Source organism: Bubalus bubalis, chromosome 17 (genome assembly GCF_019923935.1).
Source record: "Bubalus bubalis isolate 160015118507 breed Murrah chromosome 17, NDDB_SH_1, whole genome shotgun sequence".
In the NCBI taxonomy this organism is placed as follows: Eukaryota; Metazoa; Chordata; class Mammalia; order Artiodactyla; family Bovidae; genus Bubalus; species Bubalus bubalis.
In genome coordinates, this window is record NC_059173.1 from 1,624,961 (window position 1) to 1,646,947 (window position 21,987).

The 21,987-nt window shown below is 58.9% G+C and overlaps 2 protein-coding genes and 1 long non-coding RNA gene across 9 annotated transcripts; 2 read left to right on the top strand and 1 right to left on the bottom strand.

Moving 5' to 3' along the window:
* The first annotated feature begins 476 nt into the window (after positions 1-476).
* Positions 477-3,723, top strand: LOC102403823 (protein max-like). The gene has a single exon (XM_044929879.1). It carries the CDS (start codon positions 1,404-1,406, stop codon positions 1,884-1,886), a length of 483 nt encoding a protein of 160 aa, XP_044785814.1. The 5' UTR covers positions 477-1,403; the 3' UTR covers positions 1,887-3,723.
* A 92-nt stretch (positions 3,724-3,815) lies between these two features.
* On the bottom strand, positions 3,816-18,852 carry SLC2A11 (solute carrier family 2 member 11). 7 transcript variants are annotated; one of them, XM_044929874.2, is made up of 12 exons: positions 18,662-18,852; positions 15,103-15,201; positions 13,347-13,507; positions 9,763-9,887; positions 8,062-8,191; positions 7,442-7,590; positions 6,326-6,513; positions 6,102-6,230; positions 5,541-5,642; positions 5,361-5,436; positions 4,955-5,082; positions 3,816-4,657 (listed from the first exon to the last, which is right to left on the bottom strand). In XM_044929874.2, exons 1-12 carry the CDS (start codon positions 18,680-18,682, stop codon positions 4,364-4,366), a joined length of 1,602 nt encoding a protein of 533 aa, XP_044785809.1. In that variant the 5' UTR covers positions 18,683-18,852; the 3' UTR covers positions 3,816-4,363. The 7 variants fall into 7 exon arrangements, with proteins under 7 accessions (XP_044785809.1, XP_044785810.1, XP_044785812.1 ...); XM_044929875.2 differs by having other exon boundaries at positions 6,102-6,212; positions 18,662-18,851; XM_025267282.2 differs by having other exon boundaries at positions 4,376-4,712.
* On the top strand, positions 18,708-21,735 carry LOC123329889. The gene is made up of 2 exons (XR_006545450.1): positions 18,708-18,820; positions 21,042-21,735. It is a non-coding gene; the product is annotated as an uncharacterized LOC123329889 (long non-coding RNA).
* The last annotated feature ends 252 nt before the right edge of the window (positions 21,736-21,987 follow it).

Below are 21,987 nucleotides of genomic sequence, written 5' to 3' on the forward strand. Positions count from 1 at the left end.
CCACAGACTGGGAGAAAATATTTGCAAAAGATGCATCTGATTGAAGGCTATTATCCAAAATATACAAAGAAGTCTTAAAGCTCAACAATAAGAAAGCAAACAACTTGATTTTTTAAAATTGACCAAACAGGGGCTTCCCTGGTGGCTCACTGGTAAAAAAAAAAAAAAAAAAAAAATTATGTCAAAGCAGGAGACACAGGTTTGATCCCTGGTCCAGGAAGATTCCACATGCTGCTGAGCACCTAAACGCAGGAGCCACAACTACTGAGTCTGTGCTGCAGGGCGGGGGGACCGCAACTTCTGAGCCCACGCACCGCAGCTACTGACGGCTGCTCGCCCTGGAGCCCAAGCCCTACAACAAGAGAAGCCGCTGTGGTGAGAAGCCCGTGCACCGCAACTCGAGAAAAGCCCATGCCGCAACAAAGACCCAGCACAGCCAAAGATAAATAATTTTTTTAAAAAAGAAAATACTTAAAAAATTGGTCACTTTAAAGGGATACTCACCAAAGAAGATATACACAGATGGAAAATTAGCGTATGAAAAGACACTCCAGGTGTGAACTCAGGGAAGTGCAAACCTCAGCAACAGAATACCACCCGCACCGTTATTAACAGAACAGCCAAAATCCGGAAGACTGACAAGTGCAAATGTTGGTGAGGGTGTGGAGCAACGCTCCCTCGCTGCTGATGGGAGTTAGAATGGCACAGCCACTTTAGAAGAGCATTTAGCGGGTTCTTACAAAGCTAAACAGACTCTTGCTCTATGACCCAGCAATCATGCTTCTTGGTATTTACCCAAAGGAGGTAAGAATGTATGTCCACACAATGCGTATAGCTACTTCACTCATAATTTCCAAAAGCAACCAAAAATAAACTGTGGGACATCCGGACAATGGAATTTTACTCAGTGCAAAAAGAAATGAACTTTTAAAAGCTATAAAAAGACAGGAAAGAAACTTAAATGCACATTACTAAGTGAAGGAACCCAATCTGAAAAGGCCGCATAACTGCAGGATTCCAACTATTTGACGTTCTGGAGACCGTTGTAGACTGTAAAAAGATCAGTGATCGACAGGGGGTGCGCAGCGCAGGAAAGGGATGACCACACAGAGCAGAGAGTGGATGCACATCACCATACACCTGTGTAGACCCACAGCATGTACAGGAGAGAAAATCAGCATGGAAAATATTAGCATGGAAAAGTAGCTAAGGCCGCCGTTGATCCGGTGCTGCAGTGAGGAGGTGGTTCTCGCCCGTGTTGTGTGTGTGTGTGAGTGAGAGAGCGAGTGAGTGAGTGTGTGTGTGGGGGGACTCGGCTTGTTGTTGTCGGTGACTTCCCCCTCCCCTCCACCCCTCCCCTTTCCCCGCCTCCGCTGCAGTGGCCGCTCCCTGGGCCGTAGGAAATGAGCGATAATGATGACATCGAGGTGGAGAGCAACAAAGAGCAACCGAGGTTTCAATCTGCGGCTGACAAACTGGCTCATCATAATGCACTGGAACGAAAACGCAGGGACCACATCAAAGACAGCTTTCACAGTTTGCGGGACTCAGTCCCCTCACTCCAAGGAGAGAAGGCATCCCGGGCCCAAATCCTAGACAAAGCCACAGAGTATATCCAGTATATGCGAAGGAAAAACCACACACACCAGCAAGATATTGATGACCTCAAGTGGCAGAATGCTCTCCTGGAGCAGCAAGTCCGTGCACTGGAGAAGGCGAGGTCGAGTGCCCAACTGCAGACCAACTACCCCTCCTCAGACAGCAGCCTCTACACCAACGCCAAGGGCAACACCATCTCTGCCTTCGATGGGGGCTCGGACTCCAGCTCGGAGTCGGAGCCTGAAGAGCCCCAAAGCAGGAAGAAGCTCCGGTTGGAAGCCAGCTAAGCTCTGCGGGGCAGGCCAGCAATAAAAACTGTCTGTCTCCTCCGTTGTCTTATCCTCCTTTCAGTTCATCTTTAGAACCCTCAGAACCATTTAAGAGACTCTGTTTTTTTTTCCTCTTTCTCTTTTTTTTAAATTTTATTTTTACGTAGAAGCTCTTGGACAACAGCTCTCGTTCTCCTTCCCCATTTCCACTTTTTTTTTTTTTTTAACGTTTCCCTTCAGGGATTCCCTGTCCCCACCAGGAATTTTTAAACCATAACACCCCAACTTGGCAGCTTTCTCTGTGGAGGACAGACAGCCGGCCAGACCTCTGAGCACATGGTGTCCTGACCACCCACCAGCTCCTCCAGCCCCGCCGGGCACGTGCCCGGGGGACTCCTGCCCCACCCAGGCCTCTCCTTCCGGGCCATCCTCACTTCTGTTTGATAGGCTTTGTGAATCTGTGGACTGCTCTACTTTCAGAAGATGACCAGTTTGGAGTAATCAGAATTATTCCCCCTTCTTTTTAAGGATTTTTTTTCCGCCCCTAAAAGGCTATTTATCCCTCCTATTGAAAGACCAGATCCTTGGAGAAGTTTGTGGTATAAAAGGAAGCGGGGACAGATTTGCAGCACAGAGTCTCGGCCTGTTTCACTCCTGCTTCTCTCAGCTAGCCTTAGGGAGGCCGTGTGGCGCTTGTGTGGCGTGAGGGGACGGCAGCAGTGGAGCGGGAGCCGCCAGGGGGTGGTAGGGGTGGGTGGGCCGAGGAGGGGGGATTGGGTGGAGTTGAGGTTTTGTATTGAGGGCCAGTGATGATGTTTTGATATTTATTTCCTGCTACTGAAATTTGAACCTGAGTGAATTGTCCCTATGATGATGTCGGTATTGCAAAGCGACAGATTCATCAAGTAATGATCAAATCTTGCTTTCTTTCCGTGTGTATTTCTAAGAAATAGAGCCAACTGATTTGGTATGTAAATACCAAGAGCGGTTCACCTCGTACTAAACCCGCACCTCAGTGTGGACCCCTCCCCACCCTCGCCCGCCCCTCCCCTTCCGACTGTCCTGGAACCTGTCCCCATTATGTGATCCAGCCCTGGTTCTGGCTGCGGTCAGCAGATCCCAGTGAAGGGTTTTGTGTGTTTAGGCCTCATTTCTTTGTATTTTTCCTACTCTGTTCCCGGCATTTGCTGATTTCTAGTGTATACTCTGTAGTCTCAGTCCGTGTTTGAGTCCATTCCATGGAAATAAAAAGTATGTTGTACATACTGCTGAAGAATTGTCTTGCAAGTTAAGGCTTTCCCCTTTACTATAAGACTATAAACAAAAACTTATTTTATCCTTAAAAAAAAAAAAAGAAAAGTAGCTAAAAATTAGCATGCAAAATGCTGAGAAGAAAACCCCAGTGTAAACCGTGGACTTTGGATAATAATGAGGCGGCAACATAGGGTTGTGCGTTGTGAGAGACATCCGCTCTGGTGGGGAACACTGATGAGAGGGGCTGTGCATGTGTGGGGGCCGGGGGCACACGGGAAATGCCTGCACTTTACTCTCCATTTTGCTGTCGAATTAAAACTGCTCAAAAAAATATTTTTTTTGTTTTAAATAATGGGCAAAAGATTTGAACAGATTCTTCACCAAAGGAGATCTGTGAATGGCGTGCCATTTGTATTGGTACACAAAAAGATGCTCAGCGTCGTTACCATCAGGGAAACCCCACAGTTACACCACGAGGTGCCACTACACTCAGTGGGGTGGCGGGACTGAAGAGACTGAAGATGCCAAGTGCTGAGGAGGACTTGGAGCCTCGAGAAGTCTCGTGGACGGCTGGTGGGAATGTAAAACGGTATCATCACCCTGGAAAAGTTTCTTCTACAGGTAAGCATGCATTCGTTATTAAACTCAGCAATTCATTTACCCAAAAGAAATGAAGGCACATGTCTACACAACTTGTGCAGGAATGTTCACAGCAGGTTTATTCATTGTGGCCAACAATGAAAAACAGTCCAAATGTCCACAAACAGAGAAATGGGTTACCAAATTATGGTACATCCATACAGTGAGATGCTACTCAGCCACACAAAGGGATATGTACTAATGCACGCAACAACATGCATGAATCTCAAAGCCTTTATCTGGAGCAAGACCAAACACAGACGCATACACATGGCGTGGAATTTTATCAAACTGTCTGAAAAGGAACCTCCAGTGACAGAAGGCAGGTCCGAGGTTGGGGGGGGGGGGTACTGATCACAAAGAGGCAGGAGGGATGGGTGAGCGGTCTCCCTGGGTCGTGGTCGTGGTCGTGGTTCGCAGGTACGCACTCCTGTGAACTCATCGGATGTACACTTACTGTGGATTCACTTTATTGTATGTAAATTACACCTCAAACAACTTGATTAAAAAAAAATCAACTCCTCAGAAAATCCTTTCGTGGCCACGCCCCTCTCAAAGGCTTCCCAAGCTGTATTTTCTTCGCCTGTGTTTCTCTGAGTCTGTCATTGCTGGTTTCCTGCCGACAGCCTCCAGACACGGGGCGCCGAGAGGCCCCTGAAACTGTCTCTCTGAGGCTGAGCACCCGGCCTGCACACCGAGGGCTCCGTAGGAGGGGGAGGGCCCAGGGCCGGCCCCGCCGTGCTGGCCGAGCTACAGCTCCGTGGACCGGACGACCTCGGGGCCAGCCCACGCCGGGCCTCGGCTCCTCCCGGGGAAGTTGAGTCTGTGCAGCTCCTCCGATATCTCCACGAAGCTCTTGCCTCTGGTCTCGGGGAGGAAGATGCCCGAGTACACGGCTGCGCAGACGCAGACACAGAGGAACGGCACGTAGATGAAGTGCGACAAGCCCTCCTGGGGGTTGCAAGAGACCCGAGGCCTGCTGTGGCCCACGGAGCCCCCACCGCACGGGAGGCCCCAGTACATGCCCCGTGAGGGCCTCCGCCCTCTTGGCTCAGGTGAGCCCCATCCCCATTCAGGGTCACACTCCCTGGATAGATGGAGCCTCCCCGGGGCAGGGGGTTCTCACACCGACAGGGACAAAACAAAGGCAGGGCGCCTCCCGCTCCCGGGGGGGCAGGGGCAGGCAGGCCTACCATGATGAAAGGGAACACCAGCCCCACCAAGAAGAGCATGGTCCACATGAGCGCCCCATAGACCATGTAGGCAGCAGGCCGGGCCATCTGGTCAAACAGCTCCGTGGCCAGGATCCCAGTCACTCCGGCTGGAAGAGGGAGTAGGGACGGGGGGCTGCCAGTCAGGGCTCCCTGGCCTGCCTACCCCCACCTTGGCCACACACACACACACACACACCACACCCCCCCCCACCCCCGACAAGAAAGTGGGCCCCCCACCAGCCTTCCTCCAGCCACGCCCTCCCAGAAGCCTGTACCAGGCAGGGGTGAGGGTGTCAGGGTTAGGCACACCCACCCATCCTTCACCCAGACACCCCTGGTTCTTCAGCCAGGCCCAGAGGAGGGAGCCCCCAGGGCCCCAACTCACCAGGGCCGATGCCAAAGCTGAGGATGAAGGCGAAGATGCAGGCCATGGCCAGGTAGGGCATCCAGGAGAAGGAGCCCTGAGGGAGGGGCAGGGGGAGGGGTGAAGGGAAAGTGGGCGGGGCCCAGCCTCCCCCACCCCCACCCCCACGCCCTCACCCGCCTTGCCAAAGGGCCCAGCTACCTGGAGGCACAGGGCCACCGTGAAGACGCTCCCCCAGCAGGTCATCAGGCCGTAGCCCCCCGTCAGCAGCACCCGCCGGCCCGCCCTCTCAATCGCCAGGCACTGCGAAGGGAAGGAGCCCTGGCTGACTCACCGCTGCAGCCCCGGTCAAGGTCCCCTAGGCCGCCGGCCCGCAGTGGGCAGGGGCATCATGCAGAAGCTGGGGAGGGCGGTGGGCGCGGCTTGCCACTTCGTGTATTAAGACATTATTAATTTCGCAGAGGGTCGCGGTCACTCAACACCCATTGGGTTTCTCCATCTCAAAATGGCGGTGTGAGCAACTGGCAAATAGTAGGTGCTCAATAAATGCTCGCTCGCTCCCTGCATTTTAACACAGCAACCTGAAGTGGAAGTGCCTTAGCTTGGAGGCCTGTGGTGCCTGGAGCCTTAGCACCCCGAGGGTCTCCACCCCGATTGGCTGCACCCCCAAGGTGAGCACCCCGACGGTCGGCATCCCCAAGGTGAGCACCCCGAGGGTCTGCCGCAGGGCTAGGCGCTGGGGGTCAGCCCCAGCAGACTCACGCTGAGCAGCGTCGCCAGCAGCTCGCAGCCCCCGGTCCCGATGGCCGCGTATTGGATCTTGTCCTGCGGGATCCCTGCCTGGCTGAACACGGCCGACGCGTAGGCGTAAATCTGCGCGGAGAAGGGCCGCTGCGCGCCGGCTCCCATCACGCCCGGCCGCGGCTGCCCGGGCTCCCCGCCTTCCCCGCCCGCTCGCATTCCCCGGCCCCGCGCGGCCGTCTCACCACGTCGTTCCCGCACAGCTCCATGGCTCCGCCCAGCACCACGAGGCTGGCCACCTGCCGCCGCAGCGCGCGCTCCCGGAACAGCTCCCACGGGCGCCGCGCGCGCCCGCCCCGGCAGACGGCGCGCTCCTGCTCCAGCTCGGCCAGCTCCCCGGCCAGATCCGCGGGGCCCCGCAGCCGCTGCAGCGCTGGGGAGGGGGAGGGGAGGGTAGGGAAAGGATGGGGTAGGGGAGGGACGGGGGAGGAGGAGGGGCAGAGGGCACTGGGCTGAGTCCCCAGCCTCTAGGTGGCCCCCATAGTGAGCTCCCCACACCCCGCTCCGGGTCACTTCACAGCCCCACGGACTACGAAGGCTTTAAGAACCCTGGTGGTCTGCGGGTGCCTCACACGGGACACAACTGTGGCCGGTTGCCACTGCCGCCCCCGGCTCTCCAGGGGTCCCCGTGCCCACGCCACCCCTGGGGTTGCGGGATTTGGCAGCTGCTCCCACCAAGTGGGCATGTGTGTACCGCCCCTTGGCTCTGCCCCCTGACTCACTCAAGGCCGCAGGGTTAGCCCAGCTAGGACGGTCCTAGATCAGCCGATGCCCCGCTGACCTTCGACAGTGACCAAGATGAGCAAAACTGCCAGCAAAAGCAGGCTGGACTGGCTCGTCCCCGCTGACCCTGAAATCAGCAGGGTCGTGCAGCCCAGCCCAAGTGAATGAGTAGAGGAGGCCGCCGTAAAGGATTGCTGTTTTAAGCTGGAGGTTTGGGGATTGTTCCTTGGGCATCCCTACTGTGGCCTTGGCTAGCAGGTGAGCCCACCAGCCTAGCTGGCATTAGGCCCTTGAGCCCTTGCTCGGGGTTTCATCATCTTGCCTGTGGAGGGGCGGCAGGCTGTTTCTTCACACTCCCCTGGGGTTTCCCAGATGGCAGGGGCTGGGTCTGTTCCCGCCCACTGCCCTGCCACTCAGGACAGGCTCCTGATAAAGAGCGTCAAAGGGACGGATGGATCATGAAATTAAGGCGCAGAGAGAGCAACAGCTTTTCCTACATGAGAAAGGAGGACCCGCGTGCTCTGGCCACATGTGCCCCATGGCCAAGAGTGGTCCGGGGGCCCAAGCCAGAGGCTCACCTGCCCGACAGGCTGCAGGGTCTCCACAGTCAATGAGCAGGTAGCGCGGGCTTTCGGGGAGCAGGGGCAGGGAGGCCAGCTGGAGCACCCCGGGCACCAGGCAGCTGGCCAGCAGCAGGGGCCAGGCCTGCGGGCCACCCAGGAGCTCCCTGGGGAGACAGGAGAGGCTGGGCCAGCGCCACCTGGCCAGAACCCTGTTCCCTCCCGCGCCCGAGGGCAGTGTCCCCATTCCCCTGTGCCTCCTCCTAGCCAGCTCTGGGTCGGACACCCAGCTAGGGACTCATGGCAGGGCAGGGCCATGGCCTCCCCTTATCCCTGGCAACTCCTCTCTCCAGGGCTCTCCCCAGGCCACCAGGTTCTGCCCTCGCCTCTCTTTTCTGGGACAAATAGTACATGCTCCCTTTCAAAGCCCAAACCTGCCCCCGTCCTCTGTCTAGACTTGTCCCTGCTGCCTGGTCCTTCGGGGCTGGAAGAGGCTGACAGACAGTACGCTGGCCAGAAGCCCACAGACGGCTTTTAACGCCTTCGTTCAAGGAAGCCGCGTCTGAACCTACTTGGGGGTAGGGGGAAGTTTAGGCTGCCCTTTAACCACTCAGTGTGTGTGTGTGGGGGGCGTGTACCTGAGTCCGACCACCTGACCCATCACGAGCCCCAGGGCGGTGAAGATGGCGGAGGTCATGGCCACAGCCCCTCGGAGCTCCTTGGGGGCACTCTCCCCCAGGTACATGGGCTGGACGTTCATGCCTACACCTGGCCGTGCAGGGTGACGGTCAGTGGCGGGGCAGGCTCCCCCGCCCCTGTTGGCGCCCCGGGTTCCCATCCACGGGCCCCGAGTGCTGCTCCCTCAGCCTGAGCGCTGTGGGGCTTCCCCCTGCACCCCTCCCCGCCGTCGGGCAGGCAGGACTCCAGTCCTCCCACAGTACTCCTGGGAGAGAAGCCCTGGTCGCCCTTGGGGAGTGGGAGGGGCGGGAGGGAGCCGGCACCCATCAGCTGTAGGCTGTCCCCCTCCCACCTGCCCCAGGGAGGCATCTGGTGCCCAAGCACCCTGTGGGGCACTGGGACGGGCAGGCACCGCCCCCCCCCGCCCCCCACCGCCCACCCCAGAGGGCGACAGCTGGCTGTGCCGAGGCACCGTTCATCTGCCCCGGGAACACGAAACAAGGCTGGAGCGCTCCTGCAGGGCTCTTGCAGCCCCTCCCTGCCCTCGGGTCAGGGAAACAGGCCCTGCCTCTCTGAGCACTGGCTGTGGGAGCTGAGAGGAGCAGGGTTGCGCTGATGGCCAGAAATTCTCAGAGGTACCCTCGCTCTTCCTGCAGACACTGAGGGAGGGGTTCCTTCTGTGCCAGGAACTTGGGGCACAAAGGCACCGTCTGACCTGGCCCCTCTGTCCCTGAGGTCCCTGAGTGTGGGCTGTTGTTAGTGACTCGCTTTGTGGCAAAGCTGATGGTGTGTGACTCCTGAGATCAGGCCATAAGCCTCCCGGGACTCACTCCTCATGGGCCCACACACAGGTGCGCGCGCGTGCGCGCACACACACACACACACAGGCGCGCACACCACACACACATACACGGGCTCTCTGTCACCCATCACTTCCCCTGGAGGAAGCCAGCCGCTGTGCTGCGCGGACACTCAGCAGCCCTGCTGGGAGACCCGCGCAGGCTGGGAGCGCAGCCCCCGGGAAACAGCACACGGGGGGACAGCATCTCAGCAGCAGGCCCAGCAGCCACTGCCGAACCTCAGCTCACCGCAGCCCCGCCTGACACGTCACAGCTTCCGGAGCGGCCCCAGGCCGGGACCCTCCAGCTAAGACACTCTGGGCTCCTCAGCCCTGGAGACCGTAAGTGAATCAGCTGCTGGCTTTAAGCCATTGCACTGTGCAGCGCTTTCTGTCACAGGAACAGACGCCTAGTAAAGATGTCGGCGCCGGCTGCATACACAGTAGGGCGTCAAGGGGACTGAAGATGGCGCCCCTAAAAGCCCAGGTGGACACGCTCAAGATTCTGCTCCACCCCCCACCCCTGCAGGAGCCCCAGGTCCCTGGCAGGCTCCTCGGCTTCTGTAGGGATGACCAGAGGTCTCCTCTTACATGCCTCTCCACTTGGACCGCCAGGAAGCTCCCGGCTTAGCCTTCTGGGGATGTCTGTCCTCCCAGCCCTGCAGAGTGTTTCCATTTTTTCTAGATCCACTTCAACTGTCTAGTTATATGAGCCTTTTAAGATAAATCATGACTAAGTCAAGCACGCCTGGAAAAGAGATCAATGAGTGAAAGGAATAAGGAGCAACGGGAAGGAAAGGGGACTCCCAGGCCCACTCCGTACCTGCACTGATGCCCACGAGCAGTCTTCCCAGCATGATCATCTCGAAGGAGCCTGCTCTGCGGCTGAAGCCAAACAGCGCTGCGGCAGCCAGCATGAAGACGTTGTTCACCAGCAGGGACTTCTTCCTTGGGGAAGTGGAACACAGGCGAGGCAGGCTCAGGTTCAGTGCCAAGGATGACCCCCCCACCCAGGGACCCTTCCCTGCATCCACAGCCAGCCCTGATCATGCCCCTGTGTGTGTGTGGAGTGTGAGTTGCCTGCACAGAACTGACGCCGGCCACTGCAGCTGGGGTCGCCCATGGGATGCCCCCAGGAGCCAACCCCCACCCCCAGCCCCAGTGGGTGCCTGCTAAGTTGCTTCAGTCGTGTCTGACTCTTTGCAACCCCGTGGATTGTGGCCCGCCAGGCCCCTCTGTCCATGGGATTCTTTAGGCAAGAGTTCTGGAGTGGGTTGCCATGCCCTCCTCCAGGGCATCTTCCTGACCCAGGGATTGAACCCTAGTCTTCCGCGCTGCAGGCAGATTCTTCCATCTGAGCCACCAGGGAAGCCCCACGTCTCCAGTATACCCCCAGATTACTGTCCTTTCTGCCTCCACCACAGCTTGAATGGACAGAACTCATATTTTATGGGTTTATCCCTACAGACTGAGCACCGTTCTCCTCAGAGTCCTTTGTAAAGCCAAGTGCCTAATACCTGATTCCTCAGACCCAGTGAAACCCTGGCAAGGAAAGGAAGGGAAGCCAGGTAACCTCCCATGTCCTCCATTCATTACAGTCACTGCCCAGAACAGGACATCTGGACGGCCCCTGCCCAGCTGGTTCAGCGGACAGACTGCCGAACTGGGCAGGGGGCGCTGGGCATGGCGGCAGCTCCTCCGATAGGAGGCGTCAGCTCTGGGCTCCTGACACTGCGCTCGGAGGCGCCATCCTGAGGTCACCAGGAGAGCTGGCAGGAGATCCTGCAGGTCAGGTCCTGATGGGGAAACGGGCCAGAGGCGGCTTGTAATTCAAAAAAAAAGAAAAGGATGGGAAAATCTCTTCTTTCCAGTTTGGAGGCAGCCCGTTCCACGGTGAGTGTCGTGACCTGACACCTACCCCGGGTGATCTGCAAACCTGGTCCTGTGAGGGGAGTGTTTTCTACTGGGTCCAGACCAACTGCCAGATGCTCTGCCCTTTGACCCTTTAGACCGGGAAGAGTGTAGTGCTGAGGGTGCCTCCAGAGAATCAGAATGCAAGACCTTGGACTTTGGAGCAAAGCCACAACTTCAGTGAATTGTCTTCTGCTGCTGCTAAGTCGCTTCAGTCATGTCTGACTCTGTGTGACCCCATAGACGGCAGCCCACTAGGCTCCCCCGTCCCTGGGATTCTCCAGGCAAGAACACTGGAGTGGGTTGCCATTTCCTTGTGCAATGCGTGAAAGTGAAAAATGAAGGGAAGTCGCTCAGTCGTGTCCGACTCTTCGAGACCCCATGGACTGCAGCCCAGCAGGCTCCTCCGTCCATGGGACTTTCCAGGCAAGAGCATTATCTTCTTAACCTGAAATAACTCCTGACTGGTCGCCTTGCCCTGGTAGCGGAGAAACATCAGACTGGGGGGTCTGGCTATTGTTTTAGCCAGCTGAGTCCTGGTTTTCTGTTGCTTGCAGCGGATGCTTCTGTTAAATACACGCCGTCTCGTGCACTTCTGCTTCTGACAGTGGAGGTTACCTCAGTAACGGCGGACGAGAGCCCACGGCGCCCGGCGTCATCTCAGGAGCCTTGTGATGCAGGAGCTGGTGACCTCAGAGGGTAGAGCCTGCTAAAGGACCCAGGCCTGCAGGACTGTGGCACCCACTCAGCGCAAAGACTGGGGTCACCCCGGTGGGCAAAGAGCTGCAGCCCCTGGAAGCACTGACCCGATGCCGGACTGGGAGACCGGAGCATGGACGTCAGCGAGGCGGGCGACAGCGTGAGCGGCTCCAAGACCCCGGAGCAGACCCCTCCCTTGTTTCCAAGGCTCGGGGTCCTGTGCTCTAAACTAAACTCACCCGCTAGCTTCCTTTCCCTTGATTAGTCTGTCTGTTCTCTTTCTTCGTCTCTCTTCCCACGAGAGGTCTCGAGGGCAGTTAAGTTTACCGTCAGCGTGTAGACGGCGGGATATTGAGAGGGCCGCAGGGCTGGCACGCGGGCTGCCTCGTGGAAACCCTGCGTGCGGGCAGCTCAGCTCGGTAGTGTCAGTGCTGGTGGCCGTGGCGAGGCAGTGCCCTGGGCGGGCTCAGGAAGAGCGGGACTGGGCACCGTGAGGCGGCACACGTGGGGAGCCGAAGATACAGGAGAACGGTGCTGACGGGTGCTGGGCGGCCGGCCAAGGAGGGGATGGTGGGAGCCTGGCCTGCCTTCTCTCCGCCGTCTCGGCCAGTAACAGGCTGTCTCCCAGGACTCTGAGCCCGAGTGCAGACGCTGCAGTCGCAGCGCGGCTGGAGCTGATGCGCTCAAGGTGATGCCCGCCCCAACCCCTCCAGGAGAGCCCGGAGCTGATGCGCTCAAGGTGACCCCCGCCCCAACCCCTCCAGGAGAGCCCGGAGCTGATGCACTCAAGGTGATGCCTGCCCCCAACCCCTCCAGGAGAGCCCGGAGCTGATGCACTCAAGGTGATGCCTGCCCCAACCCCTCCAGGAGAGCCCGGAGCTGATGCGCTCAAGGTGACGCCCGCCCCCAACCCCTCCAGGAGAGCCCAGGCTGCAGGCCCGCCCTCCCCAGGCCAGGCTTTAGAGCACCTCCTTCCGTCCGGTGAGCTGCCTCAGGACCCTCCATGCTCTCACAGCGTTCCTTTCCTCAGTCAGAGTCTGTCTCCTGCTTTCGACCCAAGAACTGCCTCAGGTGGCTGCCTCAGGTGGCTACAAAGGGGGCCTTGGGGAGAAAGCACCTGTTCATGGTCACGTCTAGTCAAACCCATGGTCTTTCCATGAGTCATGTGTGGACGTGAGAGTTGGACCATGGGGAAGGCTGGACGCCGAGGAATCGATGCTTTTGAACTGTGGTGTTGGAGAAGACTCAGTCTTCAGAGTCTCTTGGACTGCAAGGAGATCCAACCAGTCCATCCTAAAGGAGATCAGTCCTAGGTGTTCTTTGGAAGGACTGATGCTGAAGCTGAAACTCCAATACTTTGGCCACCTGATGCAAAGAGTTGACTCATTGGGAAAGACCCTGATGCTGGGAAAAGTTGAAGGTGAGAGGAGAAGGGGGCAACAGAGGATGAGATGGTTGGACGGCATCACTGACTCGATGGACGTGAGTTTGCACAAATGCCGGGAGTTGGTGATGGGCAGGGAGGCCTGGACACTGCTGAGCGCCGCGCTGCGTGGCGCTGTGTGGCGCTGCGTTCCACTGTCAGACGTGGGTCCTCTCTCCCTCCCAGCACAGACTCTTCCCTCTACCACATCCCTGGGAAATGTGGGCTTCTTGGTGATGCGGCAGGCAGAGCCAGGGGCCGGTGCAGAGCTGACCCGGGCCTCGGCCTGCCGGGTGACCTGCCCCCACCCCTCAGCCCATGGACCGGGGTGCCCCTTGTTGAGAGGCACTTGGGGGTCCATGGGAAGCACTCACCTTCCCAGCGTGACAGCCAGGGGCCCAGCAAGCAGCGCTCCCAGGAGGCCCCCGAGGGGATACAGGGACACGATGAGGGACCACACGAGCAGGACCAGGTGGTCGGGCAGCGGCTGGCCGGTTCGCATCCGCCACGTCTCATTGGTGAATTCCTGAATGTACTGTGGATACAGATGCTGGTCAGCACCCCCACCACTCCTGGGTGGGGGCTCCCCACAACAGGCCTTCTTCCCCAGGCTCTGCCTCTGCAGGGCAGGCAAGCCTCCGCAGCCAGCCTGCCCGCTGTTGGGGGGACGGAGCTCCCGGGTGCTGTCTTTGTCGCAGTGTGCCATCCTGGAGCTCAGAGCCGGCCAGTGTCTATGTGGCCCCTCCGAGCCCAGGATCAGCCCCGTCTCTCCCCCAATCCCACCTGGCCCACATCAGCGGGCTCCCCCACGGGCCAGCTTTCTGATCGACTTGGCCGTCGGCGAGCATCAGCAGGGTATCAGAGGAGGCCGGAGGGGCGTTTGTCCCCCGGGCTCCATTCCTGGATGGGAAGTGAGTCCGCTGACAGCTGCCCTCTTGCACCCTAACCCTAACCCCAAAGGGATGGGAGGGCCCCAGTTCCGTCCTGGGACCTTTTTTCCTGCAGCCCCAGCTGTGTGACAGGACACGTGACCTTCTCAGTCAGGTGGGTTAGAGGCGGCTTCTATCACTGGGGCTGAGAGATGCCGCCTTTCCACGGGCACTCGCTGAGCATGGGCACAGGTCTGGCGAGCTTGCTGGGGACTCAGAGACAACAGGACCCTGAGAGGGGACCAGCAGGAGGCTGAGTCCAGCTGGGAGCTTGCTGAAGGAAGGCTTCAGGCAGGTGATGGCATCTGGGTGGCTCTTGAGGGGCTTCTGCAGGAGAGGCAGGGAGGGCTTGGCCCACAGGGGGGGGGGGGGGCGTCTAACTGCTCTGGGCACAGAGTTGCGGGAATCAAGGCGGGAGACAGGTGGACAAGTTCGGACCCCAGGAAGCCTTGGACTTCAGGTAGATGTGTGTGTGTGTGTGTGTGTGTGTGTGTGTATTAGTTTCTCAGTCATGTCTGACTCTTTGAGACCACATGGACTGTAGCCCGCCAGGCTCTTCTGTCCATGGAATTCTCCAGCTAAGAAGACTGGAGTGTGTTGGCATTCCCCTCTCCGGGAGATCTTCCTGACTCAGGGATTGAACCTGGGTCTCCCATAGTGCAGACAGATTCTTTATCATCTGAACCCCCAGGGAAGCCCTCAGGTAGATGAGTCTGTCCTTACTCCTATGGGCACTGGGAGTCACAGAAGGTTTCTGAGCAGGGCAGTGGTTTGATCAGACTTGAGAGGACCTACATGGGGAGAGGCTGAAGGCAGGGAGGCCAGTGGGGAGGTGGGGCGAGCGATCCAGGCAGGAAAGATGGGTCTGAACTAGGATCATGGCAGAGACCCAAGGAAAAATGGCTGGAAGCCAGAGATACTCAGGAAGGACTTGGTGTTTTTCCAGGAGGGAGGGCAGAGTCAGGATGGACCTCCTCCCTGCGCGGACAGGGGGAGTTATCTGCTGACATCAGAGACACGGGAGCACATGTGAGTTTCAGGGGAGAGTGCAGAGCTGGATTTGAACTCGCAGGGCCTGGGGAATAGCCCAGTGGAGGTGGAGGCGTGGGAGGAAGCTCCACCAAGCGGATGGCGGCCTGAAGATGCGACATGGGCCGCTGTTGACACTGGGGTGGTGATAGTGGGCACGCAGGGTACGTACCAAGGTCGGGGCATTGATAATGGAGAGGTTGTAGCCGAACTGGAAAGTTCCACCAATACCAGCCGCACAGATGGTCAGGAGCAGGACCCTGCCCTGAGCCTGAGGAGAAAGGAGAGGACCCAGTGGCTGACGGCAGCCCCCTACCTCCCTCCGCGGGGCTGCAGCCCACCAGTCCCAGCATGGCGATCTGTCTGAAGCTGGCCGTGGTGATGTCCCTGCTTTGCAGATGAAGAAACAGAGGCAGAGAAAAGTTGCCTCGGTCACACAGCATGGAGCAGGTAGCAGAAGTGACCCCCGCCTTCTGTTCTGAGCCCGGGATCCCACTGCCCCTCGGCCCTGACAGCATTTTCCTGAGATGGACAGCCATTCCCGGTCCCCTACGCCTACCCTTGCCCAGCTGCCCCCTGGGCACGCCTGCTGTGGCTCAGGGGACAACACCCTGAGCTGGGGCCCCAGGGGAGTGAAGCTTCTCCACAGACTGGCCGCACACCCTCCTCTGTTAAGAGAAGGGGCCACGTGGACCTACATGTGTGGGGACCTGGAGGCACCTTGAGCCGCAGAGAGCAGCCGGAGGCCCGCTGATGCTGGTGGCGACCTCCAGGCTGGGAGCAGCCGGCGCGCACACAGCTGGTACAACAAGAGGGCATCTTCTCGTCCTGGAGCGGCACCCCTAGACAGGCGGGCGACTCCCCAAGGCACCCCCAGGAGGCTCAGAGCCCTGATGCCCCGTCGTTAGGTTGGTAAGTTTTCCTAGGGATTCACCATCTATTTAGAGTTTGCCTCTTATATATATATTTTTTTTTTAAGATTTTTTTTACACTTTTTAAAATTTATTTTTAATTGGAGAACAATTACCTTACAATGTTGTGTTGGTTTCTGCTGTACAACAGTGGGAATCAGCTCTAAGTATACCTATATCCCCTCCCTCTTGAGTCTCCCTCCCACCCCCCACTTAAAGATTTTTTTGGTGTGGGTCATTTCTTTAAAGTATTTATTAAATTTGTTACAACATTGCTTCTGTTTTATGTTTTGGGTTTTTTTTTTTTTTTTTTTTCCCGGCTGAGAGGCATGTGGATCTTAGCTCCCAGGACCAGGGATCAAACCAGCACCTCCTGTGTTGGAAGGCAAAGTCTTAACCACTGGGCCACCAGGGACGTCCCCGTCTTGTCATTTTTGATTACAAAAGAGTATGTTCATTAAGGGGCTTCCCTGCTGGTGCAGCGGTAAAGAATCCGCATGTACTGCAGGAGATGCAGGAGACCTGGGTTCGATCCCTGGGTCAGGAAAATTCCCGGGAGGAGGGCATGGCAACCCACTCCAGTATTCTTGCCTGGAGAATCCCATGGACAGAGGAGCCTGGTGAGCCACAGTCCGTGGGGTTGCACAGAGTCGGATACGACTGAAGCAACTTAGCATGCATACATGCACACACATGCTCATTAAATCTTTTGAAAGCTCAGTACACACTGAAGGTTCTCCACTCTGCCAGAGAGCAGTGACCTGCTTCCCTCAGATGTTTGACGAGACACTCACAAAGCGGTTAACTGTACAAAAATTGGATTGTTGATCTTTTCCCAATAACTCTATACTACCTTTCATGTTCTGGAAAATTGTCCCCCAGCTATAAAGTACGATGTCATATTTATTACTTTTTTAATATTTAAATACAAGTTTCATGGCAGAAGGATGTTTGGCTCAGGACTTTGAAAAATTTCCAGAACCTGAAGGCTACTTACTCATTCATCTGTGGAATACCGAGTGCCTGACCCAGCCAGGAACTGAGCTGGGGGGCAGATACGAGGGGCGGGTAGGGGCGATGGAGGGGTGGACACAGACCTGCTTCCACCGGATGGTGAGAAACTGCGCTGGGGTGGGGAGGTGGGGGAATAGGCTCCCAGGGCAGGACCCTGCCGAGGATGTTGCCACCAGTCTGCGGGCAGCTCTGTGCCGGGCACCGTGGCCGGCCGCCAAGTTCCTATAAGGCTAAGTGACTTCCTCCCAAGCGGGAAGCCACAGAGGGAAGCCAGGTGGGAACCCGGGAGTCCGATCCCGCTGGAGTCACGAGAAAGCTCCCTAATGGGCTGCCTGCCGGTGAGAGTCCCACTGGGTGCGCAGATCCGCAGGAAGCGGCAAGTCACCTGGTGAGAACTGAGCCCATGTGGCAGGGAGGAGGCTGGCAGGTCGCCAAGGCAGCATAAATTACTTAATTCCCTGAGACCGTGCATGGAGACCACCTAGGCCTGCTGCAACGTCATGAAAGCCTTCAAACATTAGCTATGGTAGGGAGGAGTCATTCAGTGAGTAAAGATGGCTTGCCTTCCCATTCTGGGCAATAAATCTACGGTTCTAGGTGCTGGGGATACAGCAGTGAACCAAAGAGACGAAATCCGGGATCTCAGGAACTTTCCTTCCAGCGGGGGAGTGACAGGCAGTAACAAATGAACAAGGAGAACACGTAGAGTGTCAGCGGGTGCAGACACTCAGAGACAGAAAGGGGAAGGGGAGGGGCCGGGGTCTGGGGTGTGGTCAGGGAAGGCGCCCGGAGTTGAGGGGGGCACCCGCATGAAGACCAAGGAGATGAGGGGAGGCGCCGTGCAGGGGTCTGAAAGGACTCCGCGGGGGGTTGGCCCTGGCGGGGAGCCCCCCAGGGATGGGGTGGTGGGCGTTGTGGACCTGCGCTTCCGGATGCCTGGCTCCCTGGGTGAAACAGGAGGTGAATGGAGACGGAGTTTAGGGGGAGCGTGGAGGAGACGAAGGTGGGAAACAGGCCCCGGACAGGAAGAGGGGCGGGTGCAGTGGCCAGGGGCTGCTGAGTCTGGGGGCGCTGTCCGGCCCGCACGAGAACCTAAGTGATGCTGGTGGGGGACAGGTCCAGCACCCTGCGCCCCAGCCAGACCTTCGCCCGAAGCGGACCCGAGGGGAAGGCGAGACGCATGTGCGGTGGGCGCTTTCGAAGGCTGGAGCAAGACGCACCTTAACGCGCGCGCAGGCGCACAGGGAGTGAGGGGGGTGGGGGGGCCCGCGAGCTGGTCTCCAGGATCCGAGGCTATACTGGGGATGAGGCGGCTCGCGCGCATCCTCCATCCCCCCGTTTCTGCAGCTCCGAAGACCAGCCCGGGCCCACCTCTGCAGACCGGAAGGGAGCTCCGATCCGGGGACTTCTCGCCCAACAAACAGCCTGCCTCCGCCCCCCGCAGGTCTTGGCGGGCGGCTCTGATCAACGAGCTTGGACTCGCCCGAAATCCCGGCCCTGGTTCCCCGTGCATCGCTCCTCTGCGGCCTTCGGACCGACTTTCTGCCGGTCCTTGCCGCGCCCTTCTTTGGATCTCCGCCGCCGCCCCTTCCGGCCCCTCTTCGGGGCCGCCTCTCACCTCCATCTGGCGCCCCCGCCCTCTGTCGGGTTCTGGGAGACCCCTGTCTCCGGGAGGGCCCCGTCCCCGGGCACTCTGAGGCCGAGCCCTTGATTCTGCGCGGACATCCCCACGCTCCTCCAGCCCAGGTGTCTCCGCCCTTCCCCCTGGGGAGGGGCAGGATTCGGCGGGATGCAAGGCCGACCCACCAGTCTCCGGAGCGCTCTCATCTGTCCGTCTCCCGCAGAGCCGCGGAGTAGGAACCCGGATGGGAGAGCGGGTCTCGGGTTGCAGCCCAAGCATACATAGTGTGCGAGGCCGCGCTGGCCCCGGAAACAAGATGAGTCCAGTCCAGCGGACTTTGTGAGGTGAGCAACTAGCGGGTCCGCTGGGCCGGATTAATCTTTCATTTCTTAGGGCGTCTCAGGTCCTGCGTGAATCCAGGAGGTCGATTAAGGTCAAATCGAAACCAGACCTGCCAAAGATGCTATTTGTGGTCATGGAAATATAGACCTGAAAGTCACCCTAGGAAGTCATCTGAGCGACGACGGCGACAGGACACAGACCGCAAGTGACAATGCAGCATTCCTCTTGCTCCTGCTTGGGTTTTATTTTCGTTGCTCTGAACGTTTGGAGCGTCATGTATTTTTAAGGAAAAATACGCAAGATAAAATATTAGCAGTTGCTACGTGCTCGCCTTTCTGCATCTCTCGGGATGACCCACTGCTCTAGCAGCACCCCCTCCGCCCCCATGCTGCCTGGACACCTTGCTGGAGTCAGCTCCTCCCCCCTCCCCCCTCAGTGCGTGGGCTCCCCAGACACTAATTATTATCCTTGAGCAAGGAAGCTTGAGGTTTCTCTTCGGCAAACATTAACCGGGAGTTTAACCTTCAGCATGTGCAAGTCAAGGTTGTGAGTGTTTGATGACGAATCCTCTCAACACCCCACACGGGGTGGCTTCAGCCTCCCTTGCGGAGGAGTCCCTGAGACGCCACAAGGTGGAGCTCGCACCCTGTGCCCCGCGGTCGTGCTGGGAAGTCCGGGCTGGGCTGTCAGATCTCAAGCGTGGCGCCGCGGACCCTGCGCGACGGGGCCTCCAAACCACGCCCGAGTCGGGGGAGCGTGGACAGCCGCCTCCCCCGCGGGCCTTCCCGCGTGGAGTCCTACCCAGTCTAGGTTTCACGGGTGGGAAGGCGGAGAAGGCAGCAGGGGAGGAGGGGCGGCCTGCCCACGGCTACAGTGCTCAGGACCTCCGCGCCCGCGGCCAGCGTGGGTGGTGGCGCCCCTTCCCAGCCCTGGGAGCCAGGCCCGCGCTCGCTCCTACACGCCGGAACCTCTTATTCTGCATTTTGGGAAACTGAGACCCAGAGCGGCGGGGAGGGCGGAGGCTGGGGAGGCCCGCGCCCAGCATTCAACCGGAGGCGGGAGCAGCAACGCTCGCACCGCTGGCGATCGATACCGCAAAGCCGCCTGGAGGGCTCCACCGGGTCCGCGCCCCCAAAAGCCGCTGGCTACTCCCAGACCCGCAGAAGCGGCGGGGCCGCCTGGTCGACCGGAGCCCGCCCCCAGATGAGGCCTCCATCACTACCCGGGCTCGAGGCCCTCCACAGAGATGCGGCCTCCAGACCCGCGGGTGACCCGTCCAGCCCGCCCCGGGCGCTAGCTCCCAGGGACCCGCCCGCGCGGGACCTACCGGGGCTCCGCGGGCGGAGACAAAGAGGCTTGAGCCGGCGTCCCGCCAGGCGCAGGCCCCTCCAGCAGGAGCTGCCTCCGCAGCTCCTGGCCGAGTTTGGGCATCCCCGGTTCCGCGATCCCCTGGTGATTTCGCTTCCTCTGTCCTGCGCGCCCAGACCGCGCCCAGTCCTTGAGCCAGGGCCTTGGAGGGGGCGTGGGAGGTCTGCTATCCAGCCCACCCTGCCTCTGCCTTGCTGCGCGCCTTCCCTCTCTGATCCATGAGGTCGTGGGACAGGAGTCTGGGCAGAGGCCTAAGGCCTGGAACCAGGGCCCAGGCTGGACCCCAGAGGCCCCAGTCTGTCCTTCAGCCCGTCAGCTGGGTGCCCATCTTGGGGTGGAGTGGTGGCTGGGCCCCTACTGCCCCTGACCACCGGTGGGCCGAATGCCTTTGACCTGACTGCCCCCTCTCTGACCTCAGTGTCCTTCCCGGTCAGCGGTGCCTTCCCTAAAGGGCTCAGGAGCTTTTCCGGGCTGCTCGAAGGCTCCTCCTCCTTGTAGCCTTCCCACTTGGGCTGGCATCTCTACTCCACACCAGGAGCCTCCAGAGTGGGCACTGGGCGGAGCTCAGAGGCCAGCTGACCTTGGCCACCAGGCTGCCAAGGTGGGCAGTGAGCTACCACCAAGCTCAGCAGGCCGGCGATGGGCCCGGTTATGGTGGATCCCGACGGAGCCCCTGCAATCCCAGCACTTACTTCCCGTCTCCCAGCCTCTGTCTGCTCACCTGTGAAATGGGGACATCATAATAACCGACCCGCCCCCTGCACAGGCGCTGCATCCTCAGGCCCCGCGTGTATCTACTGACTGCCTGCACCCAGCGTCCTGAGGGCAGGTACCCCGCCCTGTCTTTATCTCCAGACACACCTGGCCCACCTGTGGACCTGGCCGGCCAGAGGCAGACCCTACCCCAAGACCCAGCTCCGCCCTCCTCCCCGCCCCTCCCCTCTGAGCTGGCGTCCACTCCAGTTCTGGGACACATTTCCAACTTAGCTCAGAAGAAAGAAAGAAAGAAAACCACAAGCAACCCCCGGGTGAGCAGCCCTCCCGACGACCCTCTGATATTCGAGGACTGAGCAGTGGAGCCAAGTGCAATTGTGGACCAGAGATTTAAAGCCATTTTAATTAGAAGGAAAGAATGTCCTTGTGGCTGGCTGTTCTAAAAATACAGCTGTGCCCACATCTGGAGGCAAGGGTCGGGGTGGGGTTGTGGGGCGGTGGGGATGGCAGTCTGTAGCGCTGACACCCGCATTCCTTGCTGGGGGAGGCCCCCTCCCAGCAGGGCTTGTGGAGCGGGGGAGGGGGAGAACACCAAAGCAGCCAGTCCCCTGTGGCCAGGCCACCTGGGCAGGTCTGGGACGGAGCTGAACAGGGAGCCCACCCCTTCCTGGGCCCATCCGCCCCCAGTGCCTTCCCCACACCCCAGCCTGTTTCCCCGGGGGCCTGGTTAACTGGGGCTCCTCTCTCACCAGCCCCTGCTTGACCTGGGCGCGGCTTCTGACCAGGGAGGGGATTTTGTCTGGCTGTGATATGAAGTGCTATTTATTACCTTTAACGAACTTGTCGCTTGTTTTGTTGATCCGTACTAAGCAAACGAGGTACTTTCATATCTAATCTTAGATCTGTAATTTTGCTTTTTTTTTTTAAAGAGGCTGTGATACCTCACACAAGTGAAGGGCAGGCGAGGCTGGGAGAAGGTCTTGAGTAAACTGGCTGCAGGTCTTGCGGTGGTGTCTCCAGGGGGCCTGAGGGCACGGGGTTACTGTTCCCGCACCCGGCCTGGGGCTCCCTTTCCCGGGTGTGGGAG